Source organism: Neoarius graeffei, chromosome 6 (assembly GCF_027579695.1).
Source record: "Neoarius graeffei isolate fNeoGra1 chromosome 6, fNeoGra1.pri, whole genome shotgun sequence".
NCBI lineage: Eukaryota > Metazoa > Chordata > Actinopteri > Siluriformes > Ariidae > Neoarius > Neoarius graeffei.
Genome location: NC_083574.1, coordinates 42,939,954 through 42,967,275, shown reverse-complemented (window position 1 = coordinate 42,967,275; position 27,322 = coordinate 42,939,954). Strand labels below are relative to the sequence as shown.

The window sequence follows — 27,322 nt, the reverse complement described above, 5'->3', positions numbered from 1 at the left end:
GTTGTCTGTGTCTATGTGTCAGCCCTGTGATGACCTGGCGACTTGTCCAGGGTGTACCCCGCCTTTCGCCCGTAGTCAGCTGGGATAGACTCCAGCTTGCCTGCGACCCTGTAGAACAAGATAAAGCGGCTACAGATAATGAGATGAGATGTTTGATCAGGGAGAGTGTATAGATCAGACATGTCAAGCTCAAATTCTGTGCGGGCCACATCAGCACTGATGTGAACCTTTGAAGGACCGTAATCTACAGCTATTCATTTTTCATATATTATTTATACTATTGATTTACACCGTTAACCCCGTCTCTGAAAGTAGATTAGGACGTTTTTAGGATGACCGCCAAACAGACGATTCAGCTGGAAGCAGTATTAGGCTTAAGTGCTGTAACATTTATTGCAATGATTAAAGGTGATTAAAGAAGTCATACGAGGTCATCTCTGCTCAGAGAGACGCACATGTCCTCAGACAGCCTTCTCTTGTCTTCATGCTCAATCGACTTTTTTTTTCTCCACACGTTTGTATGTCTCTCTCGTGGGTGATGGATGGGTGACTTGCATCAAACACAGCAGAAAGGAGGTGTTGATTTTGAAGCAGCGTTTCAGTCATGTCAGGTGCAATCCCACATGCTATACACTGGCAGTGGCGCATGAGGAGCATGTGTGGTCGCTATGCTATAAGTCTGCTGTGAAGTCTAGCTGCTGTGAAAATGCTGAAAAATCAAGTACTATGGGCCATTTCAGTATATCCTTTTGCAAATTTGTGCAGCTGCTTGCATAGTTTAGCCCACAAGCCTTGAGTTTGAGATATTTACCACGTGTACTGAGGGAAAAAACTGGCACTGGCACCTTGCACCTTGTTTGACGCTGTTGGTCACTAGTGACTAAATGAACTACGTACAGTGGTGCTTGAAAAAGTTTGTGAACCCTTTGGAATTTTCTATATTTCTGCATAAATATGACCTAAAACAACATCAGATTTTCACACAAGTCCTAAAAGTAGATAAAGAGAACCCAGTTAAACAAATGAGACAAAAATATTATACAACCCCGATTCCAAAAAACTTGGAATGTGTCAGCCCTGTGATGACCTGGCGACTTGTCCAGGGTGTACCCCGCCTTTCGCCCGTAGTCAGCTGGGATAGACTCCAGCTTGCCTGCGACCCTGTAGAACAGGATAAAGCGGCTAGAGATAATGAGATGAGATGTCTGAAAGTGATTTCTTTAGTCTCGTCCATTTATTTCAAACGGTGAACCGAATTGTATACACTCACCGGCCATTTGAATCAGAACACGTGTATGCGCATGTACAGTGCTCTTACATTCTTACAGCACGATGACATAGTGGTTAGCGCCGCTATATGAGGCAGTAGACACAACAAAAATGATTTTGACCTTTTTGGTGACCGGATGACCCTCAAAATGTTGGAGGTTCTATTTGAGACCAATGCCCACCCATCCTGAAAGTTTCATGAAGATTGAGCCAGCCATTTTCCTGTTATCTTGTTAACAAAAAAACAAAGAAACCCGACTAAAAACACCTTACTACGTAGCGCGCAAGATTAAAAAAAAAAAAAAAACAGTCAATGATGGCGTAGCTCACTCCAGCCCCGTCTAATTCAGAAGGAATGCTTTAAAGTGGGCCATCTTGCGCAATAAATGTTGCAAGTTATATACGCTATATATATAAGCTATATTCACCCTAGGAATACCGACCTATTTGCCATAAAAAAAGAATCCAAAATGGCGAGGAATTGACCGAGAAGAAGTGATTTTTGTTGAACTGCTCATTAAGGCTTAATTAGTCCATAACTTCATTAATAATTGTAATTCAGCAAGTCTGGGTAGAAGTTATATGCAAAATTGAAAGAGAAAACACGATTTGCGTAGAAGCTGCTTGTTAGGGCTTAATTACTCCGTATCTTCATTATTAATTGCAATTATGCAAATTTGGGTAGAAGCTACAGTATATGCACCCCAGGCAGACCACCTTCCTGCCAAAAAGAATAAAAATCGGTGAAGAATTGAGAGAGAAGAAGCGATTTTTGTGAAATGTGGACGACACCGGACGGATGCTTGACGGACAACACATGATGGCATAAGTTCATCAGCCTGTCGGCCGGATGAACGAATAAAAATCTGTGGTAAAATGTGTGTTTTGCTTCAAATATCCAGGAAAAAAAAAACCCAGAACCTACATACAGAAGTGAAAAAAAAAATCGTCAACAGCATAAACACTGCTTCAACTTTTTGCCTTGTTTACCCGACCTGCTTTTCTTTCACAAAGGTTCTCTGCTTACTGTTGTTGTACATCTCCAGCTTTCACTGAAGTCCATGTCGAGTGCTTATACCGTACATACTGTAGGTTTCTCTTTCTCTGTTTGTTTTCCAGCCGTGCTATCAAAACCAACCAGGACCTGCTTCCTGAGACACCATGGACCAACGTGTTCTATGATGATTTCTGGGGTACCTTACTCACACACAGCGGCAGCCACAAGTCCTACCGGCCTCTCTGTACTCTCTCCTTTCGCATCAACTATGCCCTGAGTGGCCTGGAGCCATGGGGCTACCACTTAGCCAACGTGGCCCTTCACTGCATCGTAACGGCACTGTTTACACGCCTGGCACGCCTGCTGCTGGGTACGGGCTGCTGGAGGCTGCTTGCAGGACTGCTATTCGCCTCGCATCCTGTTCACACCGAGGCTGTCGCAGGCATCGTTGGCCGTGCCGATGTGGGAGCGGCACTGTTTTTCCTCCTGGCACTGCTCTGTTATGTGGGGCACTGTGACCAGCGGGCGGAGGGGGCCCAGCGTCAGTGTTGGGCGTGGTTTGCGGGCAGCCTGGCCTGCTCGGCCTGTAGCGTGCTATGGAAGGAGCAGGGCATCACCGTGCTCGCCGTGGCAGCTGTCTACGACGTGTTTGTCTTCCACCGGATGAAGCTGCAGCAGCTCCCCGGAATCTTCTACAAGGTAAAGAAATTTGTGTTGCATTTTTGTTGTGATCTTTGGCAGGTCAGCGCTGTTTTGTTTTTGTTTTTTTTTTCTTTTGACACATGCAAGTGATTTCCTCCACTCCCTTCTACTTCAATGAGCGCTCAGTGACCCATGGGTGGAAAACCAATATCATTGTGTGTGTATGTGTGTGTTTGCTTTTCTTTAGGAAATCAGTTTCTGTGTATATTCAGCTGGATGATCTGAAATGAACTGGAGTGGGGTTTTTGTTCTCCAGTGCTCCAAAAGTCTAAACGAGCAACGGCAAACAAAGAAACATTTGTGCTCAGTTTGTTTAAATGTAACGGGCCAGTGAGTTTGTGTTTTGTGATTTTATATAGGAAGTGTGTAATGGTTCAATAAAGTGTTTGCTCTTGTTCAGGACACTGTAAATGCCAGCTCTATAAGCAGCAGTGATTCAAGCTCTAATTTAATGAACCCGTGATAATTACAAAATTTCCACAATAATAAAACTAATAACTTTGAGAATGGCTTGATAACATTCAAAAAGGTTTAATTGCTGCATTAATGCAGGGCAGGCGATGGAGATGAATGGTCCTCTTAGGCCAAATAATGATGTGGAAGTATTTTTCTTACATGAGAAAGCAATTAGTGAAGAGATCAATCATAGAGAGAGAGAGAGAGAGAGAGAGGAAAAGTGTCCGAAGTTCACTGAAATCAATGTAAAGAAACAGATTTCGCATAGTGATGCAATTCTCTCTCGTGCAAACCCTCTTTTCAAGCGTCTGACTGTCAGGGCAGCAGCATTGCCTCAGCTGTGGCTTATCCAGAACCATGTCCCCATGAGACCTGCTGACTTTGTTGACCCCCGGTGAGACCATGCAAATTGAAAATGACGTGCGCCAGTGTGACGTGAAGTCATGGCTGCTTCAGGATGTAGTGATGCAGTTTCACGTCTGCACATGAGCTATGTGAATCTGTGTGCATCTCACTGTCCTGTAATTAGCTGATCTGGCCATAAAGCCGATGAGCTATCACCATGGCGTGGCGTCCGTCATCCATTGTCCGTCCTTCGTCCACGATTCAGTTAAATCGTATCTCCTCCGTCAGTTCTCCACGGATTTCCGCTTCGATTGTTTTGTTTGGAAAAACTCATCACTCCGCACAAAACGCGGTCGTTGTTTTGTCAAATTTTTTTGCAAACGAGTTACTAATTAGGCCAAATTAACAAATTTTCCAGGCCTCTCACTAAACTGTAAAAAATGATTTGTTGTTTTAACTTAAAAAAGTTGGTGCAATATGGAATCAATTTTGTGCCAAAATGTTCATACAATACTTTTGAAATATCAAACAAAAACGACAAATCAAAATTCAAAAAAAAGAAAGTCAATTTTTTTTAGACTGGCAAACAAATTATTCGTGTAATCGTGCAAAATATCAGTCTATTACTCTTCAGAAACCTTTTATTTTTGTTCCGCGTCTTTCTCAGTTTTGTTTGATGTAATTTATTTTGGTTGCGATTCCAGCTTTCTCGTTTGCGCTCCCTGACTTTTTGCTTGCAGTTTTGGCACAAACTTCACGTGTGGGTGGGCTGTCCAGGAACGCATTCCCATTGGCTAACTTGTGTTTGACTGACAGCTACGCTCAGCCATTCCCTACTCGGATTCTGGCGGACTGTTTGACGAGTGACCAATCCATTGACGGTAAACAAGGATCGAGTGGACTTCAGTGGCGACTATGATATTGAATTAATTCAACAAAGTGTAAGTGCGGGACAGATGTGTTGTATGTGTTGCAGTAGTGCACATTTATGCAGGTGTTTCGTGGCAAGTCAAATGTTAGCCTTAGCTCCACTACCCAATATAATAGCTGTCTTGCTAACGTTAAACACGCCTGCATAATGTGCACTACTGCAACACATACAACACATTTGTCCCGTACTTACACTTTGTTGAATTAATTCAATATCATAGTCGCCACTGAAGTCCACTCGATCCTTGTTTACCGTCAATGGATCGCTCACTCGTCAAACAGTCCGCCAGAATCCGAGTAGGAAATGGCCTCAACAGCTTCCGGGGGAATGGCTGAGCGTAGCTGTCAGTCAAACACAAGTTACCCAATGGGAATGCGTTCCTGGACAGCCCGCCCACACGGGAAGTTTGTGCCAAAACTGCAAGCAAAAAGTCAGGGAGCGCAAACGAGAGAGCTGGAATCGCAACCAAAATAAATTACGCCAAACAAAACTGAGAAAGACGCGGAACAAAAATAAAAGGTTTCTGAAGAGGAATAGACTGATATTTTGCACGATTACACAAATAATTTGTTTGCCAGTCTAAAAAAATTTGACTTTTTTTAATTTTTTTTTTTAATTTTGATTTATCGTTTTTGTTTGATATTTCAAAGGTATTGTATGAACATTTTTGGCACAAAATTGATTCCATAGTGCAAGGGCTGCCTTAAAATTTTGAGTTCACTGAAATTAATATAGTAAGCTCACAACAATTTAACTTACTGTGTGAATTTCAATGAACTCAAAATTTTAAGGCAGCCTGGGCACTAACTTTTTTAAGTTAAAACAACAAATAATTTTTTACAGTGTAGAATTGTATCTCCTTTCTGATTTCTGATCCGATTTCAGTTCTGATCGATGTTCTGGGTAGATCTTTAATTGAAGAACAAAACTTGGTTATTTGTTTGTTGATTTTCCTACAACTTTGTTTATTTTCAGTTAAATCCTCTCTCCTCCCTCAGTTCTCAATGGATTTCAGTTCTGATTGTTTCGTTTGAAAGAACTAGACCTTCTGTACAAAACTTGGTCATTGTGTCGTCAAATTTTTGCTCACGAATTGCTAATTAGGTCACCTTAACGAATTTTGGGACTTCTCATTAGAATCATATCTCCGATTTCAGTTCTGATCGATGGTTTGGGTAGATCTTCCCTCGGGGAACAAAACTTGGTCGTTTGTTTGTTGATTTTCATGTTGTAAACAATTTGTTTACAACTTTGTTTATTATCCCCGCCCAAATGAAGTTTGGGCAGGGGATATAAGAAATGGGTTCCGTCCATCCAGCCGGCTATCCATCCGGTCACGTTTTCGTTTCCAGGTCATATCTTTAAAACTATTGAAGGTATCTTCATGAAACTTTGTATACATATCAAGCAACATGTGAACTGGTGCCTTTTACTATTTTGGATTTTTGGAAAAAAAAAATTTTTTTTCAAATATTTCCATAAAAATAGATTTTGACTTTGTTTCTAAGAGCATATATCCAAAACTTCATGATATGGATTTGAAACTTGGTATACATGTTAACAAGGTGATGTAGATGTGCCTTTTCATACTAAGAAATTTGAGAAATTTAAATTTTTCATGTTTCCATGGAAACAATTTCAGACTTAGTCTCTCAGGTTAGTCTTAGGTTTTGTTTCCGGAGCAGAACTTGAAAACTATGAGCGGTACGGTCTTGAAAGTTGGTATATGTGTTGATTAAGTAATGTATATGTGCCTTTTGATACTAAGAAATGCGAGAAATTTGACTTTTTAGCTCAGCTGGACCAAAGGTCCGGTGGGTTTATGCCATGGGCTGCTGAGGTCAGTGTAAAGAGGTAGGGTTGGTTTCCTGCAGCACAACTTGAAAAATGTGACAAATAATATCTTGAAATGTGGTATAGAGTTGGTATATAGGGCGGGGGATACAGATGACTCTGTCTTCTTGTTTTCAGTTAAATCGTGTCTCCTCCCTCCGTTCTCAGTGGACTTCAGTTCTGATTTGTTTTATTTGAAAGAACTAGACCTTCTGCACAAAACTTGCTCATTGCATTGTCAATTTTTACTCACAAATTAGTAATTACACTACTGTTCAAAAGTTTGGGGTCACCCAGACAATTTTGTGTTTTCCATGAAAAGTCACACTTTTATTTCCCACCATAAGTTGTAAAATGAATAGAAAATATAGTCAAGCCATTTTTCTGGCCATTTTGAGCATTTAATCGACCCCACAAATGTGATGCTCCAGAAACTCAATCTGCTCAAAGGAAGGTCAGTTTTCTAGCTTCTCTAAAGAGCTCAACTGTTTTCAGCTGTGCTAACATGATCGTACAAGGGTTTTCTAATCATCCATTAGCCTTCTGAGGCAATGAGCAAACCCATTGTACCATTAGAACACTGGAGTGAGAGTTGCTGGAAATGGGCCTCTATATACCTATGGAGATATTGCACCAAAAACCAGACATTTGCAGCTAGAATAGTCATTTACCACATTAGCAATGTATAGAGTGGATTTCTGATTAGTTTAAAGTGATCTTCATTGAAAAGAACAGTGCTTTTCTTTCAAAAATAAGGACATTTCAAAGTGACCCCAAACTTTTGAACGGTAGTGTAGTTCAACTTAAGACATTTTCTTTTGACTAGAATTGCATCTCCTCTCTCATTTATCACGCAAATGCAGTTCTGATCGATGTTTTGGGTCGATCTTCCCTCAGGGAACAAAATTTATTCCTTTGTTGGTCTTCCTGTTGTAAACAATTTGTTGTGGACATCGGTCCTCTCTCACATCGTCACATTTCAGTTCTGTTTGATGTTTTGGTTGTCATGGTTGTTTTGATGGCAGGCCAGATGAGCTACTACGTCCTTGACGTTCAGGTATAAAGTCTGTCTGCTGTGAGCTGTTCGCCATGCGCTGTAGTTCTCGCTCTCATTTCATGTAAGAGCTTGAGGCCTCTGATGCAACTAGCATATTTATAGCTTCACAATTGACAGCATCTCACCTGGACTGGACACGGACCTATGAGAAGCTCAGTCAGACCTGACATTAAAATGCATATTCTGGACCAATTTCGTTTTTTGTTTTTTTATATGAAAGTATGTCCCTTTACACACTCATCCAGAAGGGTAATTTTGCACAAGGCCATCTGTCTACAGCAGAAAAAAATAAAATAACAAAACGCATCTGGAAAAATCCCAAGGGAGTCTGGAGCCAGATTCGTGACGTCACCTGCGGAAGCGCCAGCAGGCTGCGAGAGCTTTGCACGGTTTCAGTGCACAGCCTGTGTAGACCAAGCGCTCCCATTTCTCTCTCATTGTCCGGTCTTTTGGGAAACGATGAGTACTAATCCCATCAAAATGGTGTTGCTACACCCTCCTACGATACATCTGTTAACCATTTTAATAATTACTTGATAACGTTGAAGAAATTTGCAGAAAACCACCAGGTCGTTTTCTCATAAACAAACCAGCGCTGACGTAGGATTCAGAAGGAGGCGTCCCGCACGCGATGTCACGAAAATCAATGTTTCCCGGGAAATCCAAACGCCAAGTTTTTTCAGAGGCGGACCAATTCGCCTCAAATGGCTTGATTTCAACTGAAATTTTCTGGTATTGCGCAAGGTAAAAAAATTGCGCAAAATGTGACAGATATTTGACCAAAGTTTAATATAAAATAGGAGAATTACATTGATCTTGCTCCTGAATTTACCTGTGATATGCACTTTAACGTGTAAGCCTGAAGCTTAAGTTGTGCTTCAGTGCCAACAGGCTTTGGACACTTTTTAGATGGGGCGGAGTTGTTTGAAAGTGAAGCGTCTGTACTCTCAGTACAGGAATACACCCAGGATGGGATACCAGGCACACACACACACACACACACACACACACACACACACATATTTCATGCACTCATTTCAATTCAGTTTTATTTGGATAAGCGCTTTTTAACAGTGGATATTGCCACAAAGTACCATTATAGAAATTTTACATATATGAATTTATAAATCAGGGCTTTCCTCAGAATAAAAAAAATATCTGATGCAGAGCCCAGCCCTTAAGGGCTGGCCTGGCCTTGAGGGCCCTGAAGGGCCACGTAAGGCTGGCTGCTCGGGGATCTGGGGGCATGTTCCCCCAGAAAATTTTAAAATTGGAGACTTCAAATGGTGTGTCCTGCTTGCATCTAGGGCTGATTTAGGCACAATTTAACATTATTAACTTTGCTGTTTTTTACCTTGTCAAATATGCAAGGGGCAAAATTTAAAAGGCAAAATTAGATTTGAATTGAAAACACTGGGGCGGCACGGTGGTGTAGTGGTTAACGCTGTCGCCTCACAGCAAGAAGGTCTGGGTTCGAGCCCCGTGGCCAGTGAGGGCCTTTCTGTGCAGAGTTTGCATGTTCTCCCCGTGTCCGCGTGGGTTTCCTCCGGGCGCTCCGGTTTCCTCCACAGTCCAAAGACATGCAGGTTAGGTTAACTGGTGGCTCTAAATTGACCGTAGGTGTGAATGTGAGTGTGAATGGTTGTCTGTGTCTATGTGTCAGCCCTGTGATGACCTGGCGACTTGTCCAGGGTGTACCCCGCCTTTCGCCCGTAGTCAGCTGGGATAGGCTCCAGCTTGCCTGCGACCCTGTAGAACAGGATAAAGCGGCTAGAGATAATGAGATGAGATGAGATTATATATACACATTTGATGGAATAATTATAGATTTTACAAAAAGTTAAGAACAGGGCAGTAACTTCCCAATATTGAATGCTGATTCTGATTGAATGTAATTCAGTGTTCTGTCAATCCAATGTACTGTACAAAGTCAAAGTTCTAACAATAAAAATGGTACAAGTCCAAAAACCCTGAACAACAACCCAACTTACATACAAGCGATATACCGATTGACAGTTCAAGTTCAGTTACTTTTGGTCGTAGTTAATTGTTCCATTGCAGTTGTTCAAAACAAAAGGGCTTTGCTGAGTGACGTCCACGAGTGAAGTCCTCTTGTAAAAGTCTCCGTCACGTTTCCTCACCTCCAAGTAGAACTTCATATTTCCACTATTGTTCTCTTTTCCAGTTTTTTGATGTCCGTTGGTATGTTTTTCTCTTGTAAATATGCGCAAAGAATATCCAGTGAAGTTTTTGAACAGCCTTTCGGGTGTTCAACTCAACTGTCTCTTTAAATCTTCCGCTTTTAATGAAACAAACCTCACGGCCATTTTTGTGCACAAACTGTCAGTCACTCACTAGTGCAGAAGTTTTACATCTCCGATGTGTCTCTTTTCCAGTTTTTTGATGTCTTTTGGTATGTTTTTCTCTTGTAAATAAGCGTGAAGAATACATAATGAAGTTTTGGTAGCCTTTCGGGTGTTCAGCACATCTTTAGTTTCAGTTTATTTATTTAGTGCTTAAACGTAGCACTGAATTAATCCCGTCTTCTCTCTCCTGGCCGACAAAGAAATGATTATGCGCATGCACAGCAGAAAAGTTTCGTCATTGGATCTTTGTGAGTGACGTTGTGTTGTCTTGACAACATGCAATATTATAACAATATTGCATGCTCATTCTCCATTGGGGAGAGTGGCGTAATACATGGAGGATAAGCGATATGATAACAGTACTGCATGCCATTAATAAACCTGGTAGAAGGGAATAAAATACGTTTTTATTCTATGGAAAAATTGGCCCGTATGTATAATAATTAATTTTATTGCGCAACAGAAAATGCATAATATTGAACAATATGGCATCTGAAATTAGAGTATTAGCAATACGGCTGTCAACTACAGATCTGCAACCCAACAGGCACAAGTCAGGCAAAAACGGGTCTGTACACATGTGACAATGTCTTGGTTACTGAGTACAGCCCTGATACTAAGAGTGTCTTGTGTACTTACTAGAAATGCTCATTGATTTTGGGCAACTTCGTAGCACGTCTCTTCATTTTCCAATTCCAGGATGCCAGGAACAGAATTGAGGTCAAATCACACAACAGCGCCATCTAGCGTCCAACGCTGAGAATGTGGTTTTATGTATGGTTGTGAATGGCAGTCAGTGCACACAGCGAAACGCTTTATTTTCACTTCTGGGTTGAGTACCAGGATAGTCTAGACCTATATATTACAATATCTTCCTATTTATATAGTTATTACTCATTTTCAAAGGGGAATAGGAGACATTTAGGTGCAGAAAGTACTCTGCGTTGTTCAGTTTATAGTATTGATTTTTTTTTTTGGTGTGCAAGTGACAGCGTGGCGCTGACGTCGCACATCGCAGTGGAGCACTGTGTATCCGCACTTTGGGGAAAGCCCTGCAAATTTATCTCTGATGAGTAATCCAGAGGCGACGGTGGCAAGGAAGAACTCCCTGAGATGGCATGCGGAAGAAACCTTGAGAGGAACCAGACTTAAAAGGGAACTCATCCTCATCTGGGTGACACTGGATAGTCTGATTATAAAGAACTCACTTCTTCATTTACGCTTAAAGGAACAGTCCACCGTACTTCCATAATGAAATATGCTCTTATCTGAATTGAGACGAGCTGCTCCGTACCTATCCGAGCTTTGCGCGACCTCCCAGTCAGTCAGACGCGCTGTCACTCCTGTTAGCAATGTAGCTAGGCTCAGTATGGCCAATGGTATTTTTTGGGGCTGTAGTTAGATGTGACCAAACTCTTCCGCGTTTTTCCTGTTTACATAGGTTTATATGACCAGTGATATGAAACAAGTTCAGTTACACAAATTGAAACGTGGCGATTTTCTATGCTATGGAAAGTCCGCACTATAATGACAGGCGTACTAACACCTTCTGCGCGCTTCGGCAGCGCATTGATATCTGAGCTCCGTATCAATGTGCTGCCGAAGCACGCAGAAGGTGTTAGTACGCCTGTCATTATAGTGCGGACTTTCCATAGCATAGAAAATCGCTACATTTCAATTTTTTTAACTGAACTTGTTTCATATCACTGGTCATATAAACCTATGTAAACAGGAAAAACGCGGAAGAGTTTGGTCGCATCTAACTACAGCCCCAAAAAATACCATTGGCCATGCTGAGCCTAGCTACATTGCTAACAGGAGTGACAGCGCGTCTGACTGCGTCTGACTGACTGGGAGGTCGCGCAAAGCTCGGAGAGGTACGGAGCAGCTCGTCTCAATTCAGATAAGAGCATATTTCATTATGGAAGTACGGTGGACTGTTCCTTTAAGGGTAATTTAGTGTAGCCAGTCTACCTACTAATATGTTTTTGGGAAGACGAGGAAACCAGAGAACCTGGAAGAAAACCTCACAGACATGTGGAAAAATATCCAAAACACTACACTGACCTGAGCTCCGGATCAAACCAGGAACCATGGAGCTGTGAGCTGGCAACGCTCCCTGCTGCATCACCATGCCAGCTTTTATTTGAACAAACGACAATAAACATGCACTCTAGCATACAGTATCACACCTTTCTATTAACTAACATGCCCCATTGTTTAGGGGCAGCCAACATCCACTTACTGTCCCGAAAGTTTGTAAGCATTCAGAAGTTTGTTTCGGACCCTTCTCCAGAGCAGTTCTGATGAAGTACAGCACAGGCTTTATCAAACACTCATAATTGGTGTACATACGCTACATGTTTTTCCACTCAGCTATTCTCAGAGCTGTCACCCTGTGGTACGGTTCACGGGGCTCACGTCAACCCAGAGGCAAAAAAAAATTCCGCAGTTTCTCGTTTAAGTACATGCCACATCACACTGACATATGAAGACTGACTATAAAAGCAAGAGTTACCAGAATTATCAGTGGAACGTTTAAGCTCTGTGAAATGTCTCTGATCCTAGATCTGAAGAACAGACTTATTTCATCTTTGACACTGCAGTTCTGTGATAAATCCTGACAAAATGACCTGAAGAGCTGACAAACTGTTTCCTGCAGCACTAAACATGTTGGGATCAAAGTGAAAAACAAGGCAATGACGTGCAAAGGCGCGCGGCTTGTCAGCAGCTCATAATAAACACGTTCGTATGTCTTTCTGTGTCTTATTTGGAAAGCAGTGTGTCTGCTAGTTTGAAAAGACCTCAGCATTGAGGGACACGTTACTGGCTGTTCCCCATCTGTATAAGCAGTTGACTACTGGATCCAACACTTCTGTGTAGGACCTTTTAGAAAGTGAAATAAATAAATAGATAGATCGATAAATAAACCAACCAACCTCCAACTATTTAGAGACCCACTGAGGAACCCTTTTTCCCCCCCTTTAAAGGAGAACTGAAGTCATTTTTAAACTTGCTTTATTTCTTAATTAACGTGTTATTCTTTTCGGTTTTAGTAACCTTATATCGTGACTCGTATTGGCAACTGATTGCAATTAAATATGATACATATTGGCCTATTCGGTTTTTATCCATGTTGGATTTAGTTCGTTTGGTCGACGGCAGGTGTTGCTTATCCGCGCGATCTTCACGAGACTCGTGCGAGACTTCGAAACGTGGAGTGTCAGCCAGGTGTCAGTGCCGCCATTTTGAAAACTGTTTTCCAAACGAAATATTGCTCAAAAACGAGTTTAAATGACGATTACTGCCAACTTTTTTCAAACTTTCCTGATTGCTATCAAAACAAACAAAACTTCCGGCTTGATTACGTCAGCATCCGAAAGAGCGTGTCTTTTGAAAACATTGGCAGATGTTGGTCACTTTGATTTCCGCTGTACTTTTTACTTCCATCCTGGGCAGGAATTTCACAAGGGCCATGGCCCTCGTGCCCCCTCAATTTGACCTTGTGCCCTTGGAAAAAAATATCTGCCGTAAGGCCACAGTGGCCTTGATGCCCTGCGGTTTTGCGGTTTTGTAGTCTGCCTCGTGACTGCCAATAGGCTTTAACATCACCTATCTATTGAGAAAAAAATACGTCTTTTGATGACATTCTGGATTCTTATTGGGCAACTCATCAGTGGTGGATTGGACTCGAGCCTGGCATGAACCGCTCCGACGTGCTATAATGGCACCAGGAGACTTATGCCGCTTTTCCACTACCAACGTGGCTGAGTTGGGCTGAGCCGTGCCGTGCTGAGTTGGGCTGAGTCGAGCTGAGCGGGGCTGTTGGAGTTGCATTTTGACTACAACCGCGCTGAACCGTGCTGGCTGGAAGTGGGTGGACACATTGGATGGAGTTAGCGGAAGTGGGTGGACGTCACATGATGTCGTTAGGCGGCGCAAACAGTGACATCAGTGATCTTTTAAGCGGTAGCCTCACGACCCGGATAGTAAACAATAAACATGGAGTCGTTAGTGTTGCTGGTCTTGGTGCTGTGGCTTGTTGTCACCGACAACGCGGACAGATACTGGCAAGAGCGTATAGATGAGGCGAGGCGCATAAGGCTTCAGAGATTCTCGTAATTCGTAATTATTCTTCTTCCGGGTTTACGGTGTTTACAGATCCCAGCGTGCTCGCGGGGCGTGTGTGGGTATGTGAGGACACTCCTCCTCACCAATCAGTGCACAGGGGAGTGTCTGCTCACGCCCCCAGCCCCACTCGGCTCGGTTTGGCTCGCTTCAGCCCCACTCCAAAACCGTGCGAGTTTTGGGTGCTGAGTAGGGCTGAAGCGAGCTGAGTTGTGCTGCTCTGAGGTAGTCGAAACGCGAGCCGTGTCGGGCTGAAGCGAGCTGAAGTGAGCTGAAAAAGGGTCGTGGAAATGGGCCATTAATCAAACGCATCCCCCGCCCACTTGTGTCCGTGTCTGAGATGTTGAATTTTCACAGAAGGAGGGAAGAAGTTGACTGAGGTAAGACTGTGTGATAAATTAACGAACGAATAAGATAGGAATTTCAACATATAGGGCTTAAGTTTGTTACCATTAAATAAGCATTGCTTGTACAGTAGGGTGCATCAGTTGCCCTCACTTTCATAAAATCTGATGCATTTTTGTTTGGGTGTTCCTTTTCACCAATAAAGACATCCTGTAAAATGTTTTGACCATATTCAAAAGTCTAATGGTGGCACCATGAGGTTCATTTTTTGCCAAAAAACGCTTATTTTATGTTTTCGTGTAAGGTTTGAATCACAATGTTGGACTCCATTTATTGATTTCTTGTGAGCCAGAGATCATGTTAAGAACCTTTGCAAGGGATTGAGAAGCATTAATGTGATTCATAATACATTTGTATTGTTTAAAAGTAGTTGAACAATGATTCAATGAACAGCTAAAACTCAAACTGGGCTTGATAATATATTTAGAATATGTACTAAAAATGTGTATCTAAGATATTTGGTATATTCTATAAGGTGCCATAATGTTTCATGAAAAGTGATCGAAATTCTGTCATAAAAGTCATAAAATAGCAGCTTTTTCCATAACTTTGAGCTCCTGGTGCCACCATGAAACTTTTGAATTTTGTCAAAATATTTCACCCAGTGTGTTTTCTTACCAAAAGGAACATAAAAACAAAAATGCATCATGATCGGAGGAACTTTTCATTTTTAGGGGGCAACTGATGCACCCTATTGTACAGTAACGTTATGTCGTTACAACGTTGACCCACTTTTAACGTGCCGAGTACCGACTGTAGCCGCTAACAAATGCTAATTAGCTTGCTGTCAAGTTTTTCCTTTGTCGAGCTTTAAGCGTAAGGTCATGGATGTTACTACTGCTTGTTCCTGCCGTAATATGATACGTGTCTGTTCATAGCCACTTTTTTAATCTATGCAGTTAGCATTGTTTTGTTACTAGTATTATATGTTTCTTTTTGCTGTTTAACCGAAGTGTAACTGCTGCCATCTTGACGAGATCACCATCGCAAGAGATTTTCTCTCATTGTTTTTGGCGTCATTACAACATTTAACATTTACTTTTATTCATTTACCCCCCAGTAATAATTATGCTAAAATTACAAAAATGAGTACACCCAATGACTGTCTCATATACTCTTCATATACTCATACTGTTTAAGTAATGCAATAAAACTAATCTTTAAAAGTGGAATTTACTCAAACTGTTTGCATAGAATGAACTTTCGGGTTAACAGTGTAATAGCGTTGCAGTGTTCTGCAAATTTGCAATTTAATATTTCAGATCTTGAGACATGAAAGTGCTATTTTAAAAAATAAAAAGTCAGAAATGTTTTCTTTGTCGTCTGTTTAGTTCATTTTATTTCCTCAATAATTTTCCTTGATTGAGAAATCGGTCTGGGCTCTTATGGGTTAATCAGTAGCCTGCATGCTAGTATACAGTATGTTCCATTTACAGTCAAACATTTTGATGTACTCCAGGCTCAATTTTGATGAATCAGAAATCTGCGTAGTAGTACAGTCTGAAGACGCTCTTGCACATTCGGTGTCAATTGAACAAAAATTATGGGAGGATGTGGGTGCAATCAGTTAATTATTGATATTAAGTGATCAATCTCGTTAAATCAGTCTCATTAAATTTTGAAGGTTAATAATTAAAATGAATCAATCCCATTGAATCGTTTAATTTGACTCGTTTGAATTGAATCATACCATAGAATCAGTCTCATTCAGTGAATCATTCAATGAATCGTTTAGTGAATCATTTGGTGAATCGTTCAATGAATCGTTTAGTGAATCATTTGGTGAATCGTTCAATGAATCATTTAGTGAATCATACCATTAATCCTGGTGCTTAATAATAAGTTACCAAACAGCTAAATTATGGTACATTTCAAATTATTACGATCACTTACCATATTACATAACATACGCACCCTTTTTGAATTCTTTGAGAAAATTGGGGACTTCAGATATTGTTGTTCACACAAATAAACAGTTTGTTTAATAAATGAATTTATTATACAAAGATAAAAAGATAAATCAATATATACAAGCCGTGAGGTGTGTGTGTGTGTGTGTGTGTGTGTGTGTGTGTGTGAGAGAGAGTGTGAGTGTGAAGGACTTGACCATGTGTTTAGCCTCGTGTTGCTAACTACACGTGGTGGAGACCTAGCTTGTTGGTAGCTAAACAAAAGAATGTTATCTAAACAGAACAAAGGATTAGCTCTGTGTTTAGCCTTGTGTTGCTAGTGTGAGTTTGCTAAAGGCCCTATGGCCTAGCTAAAGTGTGTTTGTTAGGCCTGGTGAGGCCTACTGAGCATGTGTTGCTAAAGACAAGGGTATTAGCCGTAGCTAACTAAAGCTAGCTTGTGGATTTCTAGCTGAGGTGTGGCTTATCAGGCCTGATGGCCTGCTGAGCACATGGTAGGCCTTGATTAGCTTTGTGTTGCTAAGCAGACAAAAGGGAAGCTGTAGCTAACCCACTAGCTCATAACCATACTGAATCCACTGAAATCTTGAGATCAAGATGTATAATAAGAGAACTATATGTTAGTAGTAAAGAATAAAAGAGAGAAGCATGCGCAGCCTATCTATTAAACAATTGAGAGAACATAGAACCAAAATAAATCAACACGCTGCGTGTCTAACAGTGTAACAGATAAACCTGGGTTTAAATTCACACTATTTCAAATAAAAGCAAATTCCTAAGACTATCCTAATTATGCCCAAATGCCAAAATCTTACTTAATCCTGCCTTTAGCAAGATATGAAGAACTATTCGCCGGTGTAGTTTCAGGCCTCGCCGTGGGAGCACGTGAGCTGCTCGGGATGGAGGTGTAGAAAACTTTCTGGTCCAGCGGAGCACTTGGGTGGTTCCCGTGGAAAGCAGAGGATTCTTGGTCCGAACCTCAGCGTTCGTGAGGAAAAGTCTCTGATCAGAATCAGATGCACAGCGCTTTTGAGTTAAAAAGGATTCAATCGCTTCTTAACTTTTGACTGCCTGGGCTGCAGTCGTGACGTCACTTCTAATGCAAGTAAACCGGTTGTAACTCAGGTTGAGTTTAAAGATCGCGCGACTCTAGAGTTTACCTTTGCCAAGGGTAAGAAGCAAAATCGCGCTGAGTGATGGATCTTGCAAGAAAGAAGACGTCTTTTTGGGTGGAGAGCGCCTCTTTATACATCCAGATCCATCGGAAGCCAGACGTGAGAGACGAAGATGGAAGCGTTGTCCCATTGTTTTATGTTTCCTTGAATGATGACGTAGATGATCCCGCCCACGCGTGACGTAGGTCACACGGAAGTGGACTGGGAATTGTAGTTCTGACACAAGATGGCGGCATGATACCTACAGAGGATATAGGTTTAATAAGTTTTACAATTTTTGAAGTGAGTGATGGATTGATAAGTTTAGATGTGTTCAATATTTTCTTATCTTCAGACATAATAGTGTAGGAGATGTTTCTTTACCTGCTGGATAGTTTCGACTGAGACTCCAGTCTTCCTCAGAAAAGTCATTAGTCCTTAAATTAAATTCATTACAGACGTGAACTTAAAATCATTGTTTTATTTTATGGCCTTGGTGCCCTGGCTTTTGGCCTTCGTGCCCTCAAAAAATTGACAACACAAAAGGCCAAGTGGCCTTGCCCCTAAAATGACAAAATTCCAGGCCTGCTTCCATCCTACGATGTCTCGCACAGGTCTCAATGAATCTCGTTTATGGCCATTGCTTTGACATATGGACTGATATATTCATCTCATCTCATCTCATTATCTCTAGCCGCTTTATCCTGTCCTACAGGGTCGCAGCCAAGCTGGAGCCTATCCCAGCTGACTACGGGCGAAAGGCGGGGTACACCCTGGACAAGTCGCCAGGTCATCACAGGGCTGACACATAGACACAGACAACCATTCACACTCACATTCACACCTACGGTCAATTTAGAGTCACCAGTTAACCTAACCTGCATGTCTTTGGACTGTGGGGGAAACCGGAGGAAACCCGGGGAGACGGGGAGAACATGCAAACTCCGCACAGAAAGGCCCTCGCCGGCCACAGGGCTCGAACCCGGACCTTCTTGCTGTGAGGCAACAGCGCTAACCACTACACCACCGTGCCGCCCCTGGACTGATATATTACAGAGCATATTTCAAACATTCATAACGTGCTATAGCAGTGACAAAATAGCGATCAAAAATTGATTCCTATATTTAATAAAATGAGATAAATATAATTTTGATGATAAAAAAATTGCCTTCAGTTCTCCTTTAATAGTGTTTATACCATCATGCTTATTACCTCCACCAACTTTATTAGAGGAGGTTATGTTTTCACCTTCATATGTTTGTTTGTCTTTTTTCCCAATGCCACTCAAAGTAGTGAATGGATTTTGATGAAATTTTGAGGAAAGGTGGGCCATAGGCCAAGGAACCATTAGATTTTGATGCAAATCTGGATATGTATATGGATCCATGATTTTTTTTTTTGTCTGTTCCCAGTGTAACTCAAAAAGTAGTGAACGGATTTTGATATTTGGCATGCAGCTTTAGTATTACCCTAGGTTCAAGTGATTTGATTTTGATGTTGATAATATGTGGTTTGGCCGAGGTACGTATGTGCTCTACCGAGTGCCCTTCTAGTCATTTTTGTTTCTAATTATACCACAGCGCTGTTCAGTGCTCTATTCTGTCTTTGGTGTTGAGTTTTCTTTAGTATGAATACACAGGTGATTATAGAAAATCATGTGCACTGATTGGTCAAGAAATTCAGACTATTTCTCGATAATCACCGCGAGTGACTCGGCAAAATGGTGGCCAAGCACTTTTTCATGGTAAGTGAGGAAAAATTACAAATTATGTAAGAAAATGCTGTTCCTAAAAGCACTAAAGATGCTACGAAGTTTGATCTGAAACTATTCAAAGGTAAGCTGGAATTGTGATTTATTTTACCTGTTTCGAAACAAAGTACACTACCGTTCAAAAGTTTGGGGTCACCCAGACAATTTTGTGTTTTCCATGAAAAGTCACACTTTTATTTCCCACCATAAGTTGTAAAATGAATAGAAAATATAGTCAAGACATTTTTCTGGCCATTTTGGGCATTTAATCGACCCCACAAATGTGATGCTCCAGAAACTCAATCTGCTCAAAGGAAGGTCAGTTTTATAGCTTCTCTAAAGAGCTCAACTGTTTTCAGCTGTGCTAACATGATTGTACAAGGGTTTTCTAATCATCCATTAGCCTTCTGAGGCAATGAGCAAACACATTGTACCATTAGAACACTGGAGTGAGAGTTGCTGGAAATGGGCCTCTATAGAGATCTTGCAGTCACGTGACCGGAAAGTACGCAACCGCCATCTTGTCGGTCAAAAACACCGCTGAATACTGCTGCACTCGTGTACAGAATGGATCAATTTCAACCGACGGACTACACGGCTCATTTTTCTAATGAACAGATAACTAGATATATGTCTAAAATAAACGATCTACAGATTTGTGACCCTTATGGCTTTCCGGACGGAGTTTTCACGACCGGATTTTGAACTGCCAGCGGAATACCCGGACGTGTATGATTACCTCATCAACTTTCCCTCGCTGTTCAGTGGTGAAGCACTGCGTGCCTATAAATCTCTGGACAGTTATCTTTACAGAAATTCAGGATTTGTCAGCGACTCAGATGTGGCATCTTGTAAACAAGAAAATGATCCTCACTGGATGGGTAAGTTACTTAAGTATTGAGTATAGCACTGACCAGCCGATTATAGAATAGAATAATGTAATTCCAAATCGTCCGTGTTGTTTACATGGATCTGGCGTTGGAGAGGTAGAGGCTTGGCAGTGGAGATTTGAGTAGCTGTTTTCTGAGCTTAGTCAACAGGCCGGCTCTGCCTGTAGCCTCGCTTTTGCTTCAGCTCCCGGCGCCGCCTCCTTCCCTTTGCTTCCGATAACAATCCACGGAGACCCCGCTGGTCTCGCAATCTGGTCTCGTCCGGAATGTTTTTTTTTTTTTTTTTTTCTCGTCCGGAATGTTGTGCATGCGATGGAAATCGCTACAAACCGTCATTTTCTGCTGGAAACCAATGTCCAGTAAGTCCATACGGTTGTAGTGGATATTGAAGTCCGGTACAGACGAACAACACGCAAAAATACACACAAAAAACATAAAAACCGTGCACAAGTAGGGAGAGCTTGTAGCCACAGCCGTTGTAGTAGAATTGTATATAGTAGGGTTTTCCAGAAGAAAAGGTAGAAGTAAAAGCAGAAGTAGAACCAGAAGTAGAAGTAGAAGGCGGAATATGGCGTTTGACCGACACGATGGCGTCTGTCACAATCTGGATCGGCTGTGACGTCACATGCAAGATCTCTATACACCGGAGATATTGCACCAAAAACCAGACATTTGGGTGGTGTTTACATTAGACTGTATCCGTCTCGTTTTCGTCGCGGATGCACTGTCCGTTCACATTAAAACGCCGGGAAACGACTCCACAGGCGGAACAACTTGAATCCGCCAGGGCCCACGTATTCAACCCAGTTCGTATCTGATCCGGTGCTGTGTAAACATTGAGATACGAGGAAACGCAGTGCTGAGCTCTAGCTGACGTCGTCATTGGACAACGTCACTGTGACATCCACCTTCCTGATTCGCTGGCGTTGGTCATGCCACGTTGGTCATGTGACGCGACTGCTGAAAAACGGTGCGGACTTCACTTCCTGCTATTGTTTCCGCCTTGTATCACCTTTTTGTTTTTCATTAAAGAGTATAAAAGTATGAATATAATGCTTTGCTTTGTCATTCTTAATGTTGTTCATGGTAAGATGCAAATACTGCCCATTGTGTAGTTATGATTGTCTTTAGGCTTGCCATCCTTCCACTTGCAAGTGGTGAGTGACTTGCGCATGCCCGATATGCACTGAGATCACACACACAGCGGCTCAGTCCCGAATCACTGCTCGTGCGCTTCACTCGCGCGCTCTGTGAGCTGCGCAGGGCCGGAGTGCGCACCCTCCAGAGGGCACTCGCTGTTCAGGGCGGAGTGATTTGGAGCGCAGCCGCTGAGGAGGAAGCGCTGAGCCGCACTGACACATTTCAACTTCGTGCCGTCTAATTAGTCATGTGATTAGCGTATCCGTGTATTGGCGTTGCTGTGTGCACGCGAATCGTTTTAAAAATGTTAATCTGATGATCCGCTGATACGGTCTAATGTAAACACCACCTTGCAGCTAGAATAGTCATTTACCACATTAGCAATGCATAGAGTGGATTTCTGATTAGTTTAAAGTGATCTTCATTGAAAAGAACAGTGCTTTTCTTTCAAAAATAAGGACATTTCAAAGTGACCCCAGACTTTTGAATGGTAGTGTATTTTATGTGAGTTGGCATAGATAAGTGACACAAGTCTGTGCCGCGCCTTTATTACATTTGCATGTTGCTTTTGAAGTTTGAAATAAATGATTTTTTTTTTCTGAACATGATTTTTTTAAAATAATCACCTGTATATTTATACTAAAACAATTATCCACCTCAGGCTCAGTGAATATCGGTGAATAATAACCTCGACCTCGTATCAGTTATTATTCACCAATATTCACTTCACTTTCGGTGAATAATTGTTTTATTGATTTTTTTTAATTTTTTGAAATTTTGACACTTTTCCAGTGTCAGCTCTTTGTAACAGAGGTCAAGCTACCATATAACTTTTTCAGTTAACATGACAATGCTACCGTATGTTTCTTTTTGTTGTCTTAACTTCAAATAATAATAAGAGGAAAACAGAAGTGGGCTAGTGAGAAAACAACGGTTTATATCTGCTTTAATATGATTCAGTGATGGCATTCTTTTTTATTACTTTTTATTCAGTACTTTCAGCATAATATGGAACAAGCGAACAAGAACAAACTAACAAAAAAAAGGAAAAAACAAAACGTGGGGGCACCTCAGTTTGTATTGTTGTGATAAATCATGACCAGTGTCTTTAATTTTCCTCTACCGCTTTGATATAGGCAGTCCATTTCTCCCATTTTCTGGGAAAGATTGCTCCTTTGGACCTCCGGCAGAATGTCATCTTCTTTAACTCTGTCCATCCACTGATTGAGACTTGGAGACTCTGCTTTATACCATCCATCCATTATCTGTAGCCGCTTTATCCTGTTCTACAGGGTCGCAGGCAAGCTGGAGCCTATCCCAGCTGACTACGGGCGAAAGGCGGGGTACACCCTGGACAAGTCGCCAGGTCATCACAGGGCTGACACATAGACACAGACAACCATTCACACTCACATTCACACCTACGCTCAATTTAGAGTCACCAGTTAACCTAACCTGCATGTCTTTGGACTGTGGGGGAAACCGGAGCACCTGGAGGAAACCCATGCGGACACGGGGAGAACATGCAAAACTCCACACAGAAAGACCCCCGTTGGCCACTGGGCTCAAACCCAGAACCTTCTTGCTGTGAGGCAACACTACCACTACACCACCGTGCCGCCCCGCTTTATACCAGTTCTTTGCAATTTTTTTTTCTTCCAGGCCATTAGCAGTATTTTAAATACCATGGATACCAGTCTTTTTTTTTCTTTTTTTCAATCGCATTATCTTTTAAAACACAAAAGTACAAGACCTTAACAATATTAGGAATTTCATATCCCAAAATCTTTCTTTAACATATATTTCCCCAAAATATTTGGATTTTTGGGCATGACCAGAAGATATAGAGGTTTTCGACCCACGTGACCGTTGCCATGTCGACAAGTAGATGGCGCCATTTTGGCGGTCACAACAATGGCGACTCCCGCTAGATCTGTATACCTCTATATCTTTATCCCACATGATCTGTATACCTATGTCGTTAAAAACCCATCGCCATACACAGGTATTGATCTGAAAGCGTATAAGAGTTTGGATGCCTACAAATATTTTGTGTCAGGCTGGGTAACATGCCTACATCAGCGGGTCGTCCCTGGAGCCGGTGGTCGCCATCTGATTACAGCTAAGGTTTGTTCACATTTTCATTTACTTTCGGTCCTCAGGATAAACAAAATGTTATGAAATGTCATTGAAATAACTTCTTAGTCTGTTGAGACATGGCCCGTTATAAATTTGCTGTTACCAGGCAATGACCAAGAACTGTATTATTAGGGTCGGTGTCTGTGTTGTAGCAGTGCACTAGCAGCTAGCTGTTAGCACTAGCTAATGTCAACAACATAGCTAGTATGTTACTGTAGCAATGTTTACGTTCAGTCATTTGGATGACTGTTAAAACCTTTCAGTCTCAAGTTTTTCCTTTACTGTATTTACTAGTTTACTGAGCTAGCGTGCTCGGGCAAGCTGGGAGCTAGCGCGCTCCGGCGCACGCTAGTTCCCAGCCTGCCCGAGTGCGCTTGTTCCCGGCCTGCCTGAGCGCGCTAGTTCCCGAGCGCGCTAGCTCAGTAAACTAGTAAATCCAGTAAAGGAAAAACTTGAGACTGAAAGGTTTTAACAGTCATCCAAATGACTGAACGTAAACATTGCTACAGTAACATACTAGCTATGTTGTTGACATTAGCTAGCTTGACCTTCAAAATGGCGGACACCGGGGCGTCACGTGACCCTGTGACGTCAGGTGAAAAACCTCCTATAGAAGCGATTGGCATCCAAGTTTCCGCACCGCCTCCAACACCGTTCCCTGTGACTGAGATAGATAGCATTCTTTCATTCTTTAACTAATAAAATATTGCAATTGTTGGTAATTTGAACATTTTATTCCTGAACAGGATCCAAACCGATGCAAAACATTTTGTATTCTATTGATCGCACTTTTCCTAGTTGCATTAACACCATACTCACTATGAAGTTGCTATTATTTATGCTTGTTTTTTACCTTATTGAACTATAGATTGGGAAATGATCAAATACCTAAGCACGCTTTGTCACATGACAGTAATTCAAATGAGCCTTTAACTCTAGTAAGTTTTAGAAGTTGGCAGTGATTCCTGCCATCATCATCCCGGACCCCATTACTGTAGGTTACAGATATCTAAGGGTCTCCATGCTTCACTTTAAAAACCACAGTTTTTAATAGCTGTGCTAAGTTCTTGTGGTCTCTGCTCCTTCTAAATATCCAGCCAATGTCTTAAAAAGTGTTCGTGCTAGTGCTTTAAACTGTCATTCATAATCAATTTATAGTCATAAGTGGCTTGTATATTTCAGTTGGAATTGAATAGAATTGTATGATACACTTGTGCGCTGTAACTGTATATATGTGTAGGCTGTTACGTGGTGCATGTTGCTGTAGCTAAGCCAGAGAGATACACAGTGCTTGTTTAAACAGTGTAATTAATATCCTCTGCTTGTATAGAGTTTTTATTAGGCTGTTGATGGTCCGTATCCAGGATATAACCTTCCCCCCATTTACTGCTGGGCTAAACACCGCAGGGGGATTAATCTCGGTGAAAGCTTCTGTATCCATTTCCTCAGGGTCAATGGGAGCTGAGCAACGTAGCCCAGCACTTCCAGGGATTAACTAAATGTCACTGGGCCAAGGCACTGAGCGAGCCAGCCGCTGTTAAGAATGGCTGCACTGTGTGCTAGTGTACACTTGAATTTGTTGGTACTTACACACACACACACCATGACCATCTATTGCCTCGGTCGCAACCGGCCGTACGTGCTCCTACGGCTGGTCTACGTGCAAAAAACGCAAGAAACGTACGGAGGGTGCGTGTGAAGCGCACGAAGGGCGTGCGTGTGACGTGCTGATTTTCGAGCCGTAGACTGGCCGCAGACGTTCTTTGTCATGTCAAACAAACTCTACGGGCGCTTACGTTTTTTTCAGGTTGCAAGACAAACTTACGGCCAACGTGCGTCTTTCTCCACGAACAAAAAAAAAACGCAGCGATTTGGGAAACGCCAAAAATCGCACGGCCAAAAAATCGTACGTCCGGTTGCGACCTAGGCTTATGTTATACATCAGGCTTGGTTTTAGGAGAGAATTTGCACTTTGGTCTGAATGATGTACTATCAGGGACTTTTGGGTCGCTTTAACTCCTGTAGCTGAATCCGAATCATTAGTAAAGACATAAGGTCATTTTTGTGAACAGTAGTTAAACCCACGTATGTGAAAATACCCCAGATTGTGTCGTTACTTTGGTTTGTTAGCGCCCTTGCTGTTCTTATTAACCCACCCACGCTCTTGTTCTAAATCCATGCTAAACTCCGCATAATTTGTGGCCAATTTGTCCATGCAGGCTTTCACATGCTAATGCTTTTTGTGTGTGCGCCGGTGTTTAATGGCCAGTCCGCTATTCTTCAGATTCTCTCTTTTAACTAGGCATAATGATAGCCTGACAGCAATGCGGCGTCAAAGTAACTCGGGCATGGTGGTGGTGGTTGTTGTTGTTTTTCCTCAGTGTGAAGAATTAAATGCTAGGTTTAAATGTTGAACATGATTTATGAAGAATGTTAAAGCATAGTTTGCTATTCGTGTGCGTAAATGTGAAAGATATTGAGGTGTATTAGGACATATTGCGTTAACAGAAAGTCAAGCTCTGGGGACTTGCTTGTACCAAGTTTGCAGCTCAGGGGAGACCTTAGTAGAGCTCTTAAATACTTTTAGCCATTGCTCAGCCAGAAAAAAAAAAAGCACTTATTGTTATGCCAGATGAAATGGCTTGGATTACAACATAGCCTGTGGTTCCATATGGCGGTTCCATAACTTTAAATGTGAAAATAAACAGATAAAAAAAAGTGTCTGTCTTTAATAAATAAATTGTTAGTGTTGGCAAATTGCTGAGGTATAAGAGGAGAAAGAAATTCAGGACACGCCATGAATAAAAAATAATCAACTTTGGAGTGATATGATGGGCTGCATCACACCACCCGGTTGTTGATTTATTTTCCTATAACAGCAACCACATCATCTTTTATTCTTCATTTACTAGGAGCAGTGTCCGTCTTAGTGTCTGAAAAGTTACTGGTCCTGACAGTAACTAGCTGGTCCCTGTCCTGACAGATAAATGGTCATTTTCGTGTTTTTTTTTTTTTAAATAATTTTAATGTAGAAGTGCAAATTTTCAAATGTTAATATTATTATCCATGTATGATGTATCTTCTCATATCTCATCTCATTATCTGTAGCCGCTTTATCCTGTTCTACAGGGTCGCAGGCAAGCTGGAGCCTATCCCAGCTGACTACGGGCGAAAGGCGGGGTACACCCTGGACAAGTCGCCAGGTCATCACAGGGCTGACACAGACAACCATTCACACTCACATTCACACCTACGGTCAATTTAGAGTCACCAGTTAACCTAACCTGCATGTCTTTGGACTGTGGGGGAAACCGGAGCACCCGGAGGAAACCCACGCGGACACGGGGAGAACATGCAAACTCCGCACAGAAAGGCCCTCGCCGGCCACGGGGCTCGAACCCGGACCTTCTTGCTGTGAGGCGACAGCGCTAACCACTTCACCACCGTGCCGCCGGTTATAATTCTGTTTTGTTTTTTCCTCTGCTGCAGGTGAGTGCATGATGGTGCCGTGGGTATTTTATGTACGCGTGTGTGTATGAATGTGATGATGAGAGATGCTCCCTGGTTTGTAACATATTCCCAGATTCTAGCAGTAATGGGTGTGGTGGTGTACAGTATGTGCTTCATGGTGTTCACTAGTAATATTTAATGTACCGTATTTTCTGGACTATAGAGCGCACCTGTATATAAGCCGCATCCGCTCTATTTTAAAAAAAATAAATTAAAAAAAAGATATACAAGCCGCACCGGCTATAAGCCGCAGATATCTATGTTGAAAAATTAGATATTTACTGCATGTACAGAACGATTTTGTACTGTAAATGTACATGTATGTACCTGAACAGACTC

The 27,322-nt window shown here is 41.9% G+C and overlaps 1 protein-coding gene across 4 annotated transcripts in view; it reads left to right on the top strand.

The window, feature by feature from the left end:
- Positions 1-27,322, top strand: part of tmtc2b (transmembrane O-mannosyltransferase targeting cadherins 2b) — a 462,924-nt gene that overhangs the window by 196,687 nt on the left and 238,915 nt on the right. For 3 of the 4 annotated variants that reach the window (XM_060923687.1, XM_060923688.1, XM_060923686.1), the window contains exon 2: positions 2,389-2,965. The exons of the other annotated variant lie outside the window; for it this stretch is intronic. In XM_060923687.1, coding sequence (XP_060779670.1) covers positions 2,389-2,965 — 577 coding nt within the window. The remainder of the gene's footprint in view (positions 1-2,388; positions 2,966-27,322) is intronic. 4 annotated transcript variants of the gene reach the window in all.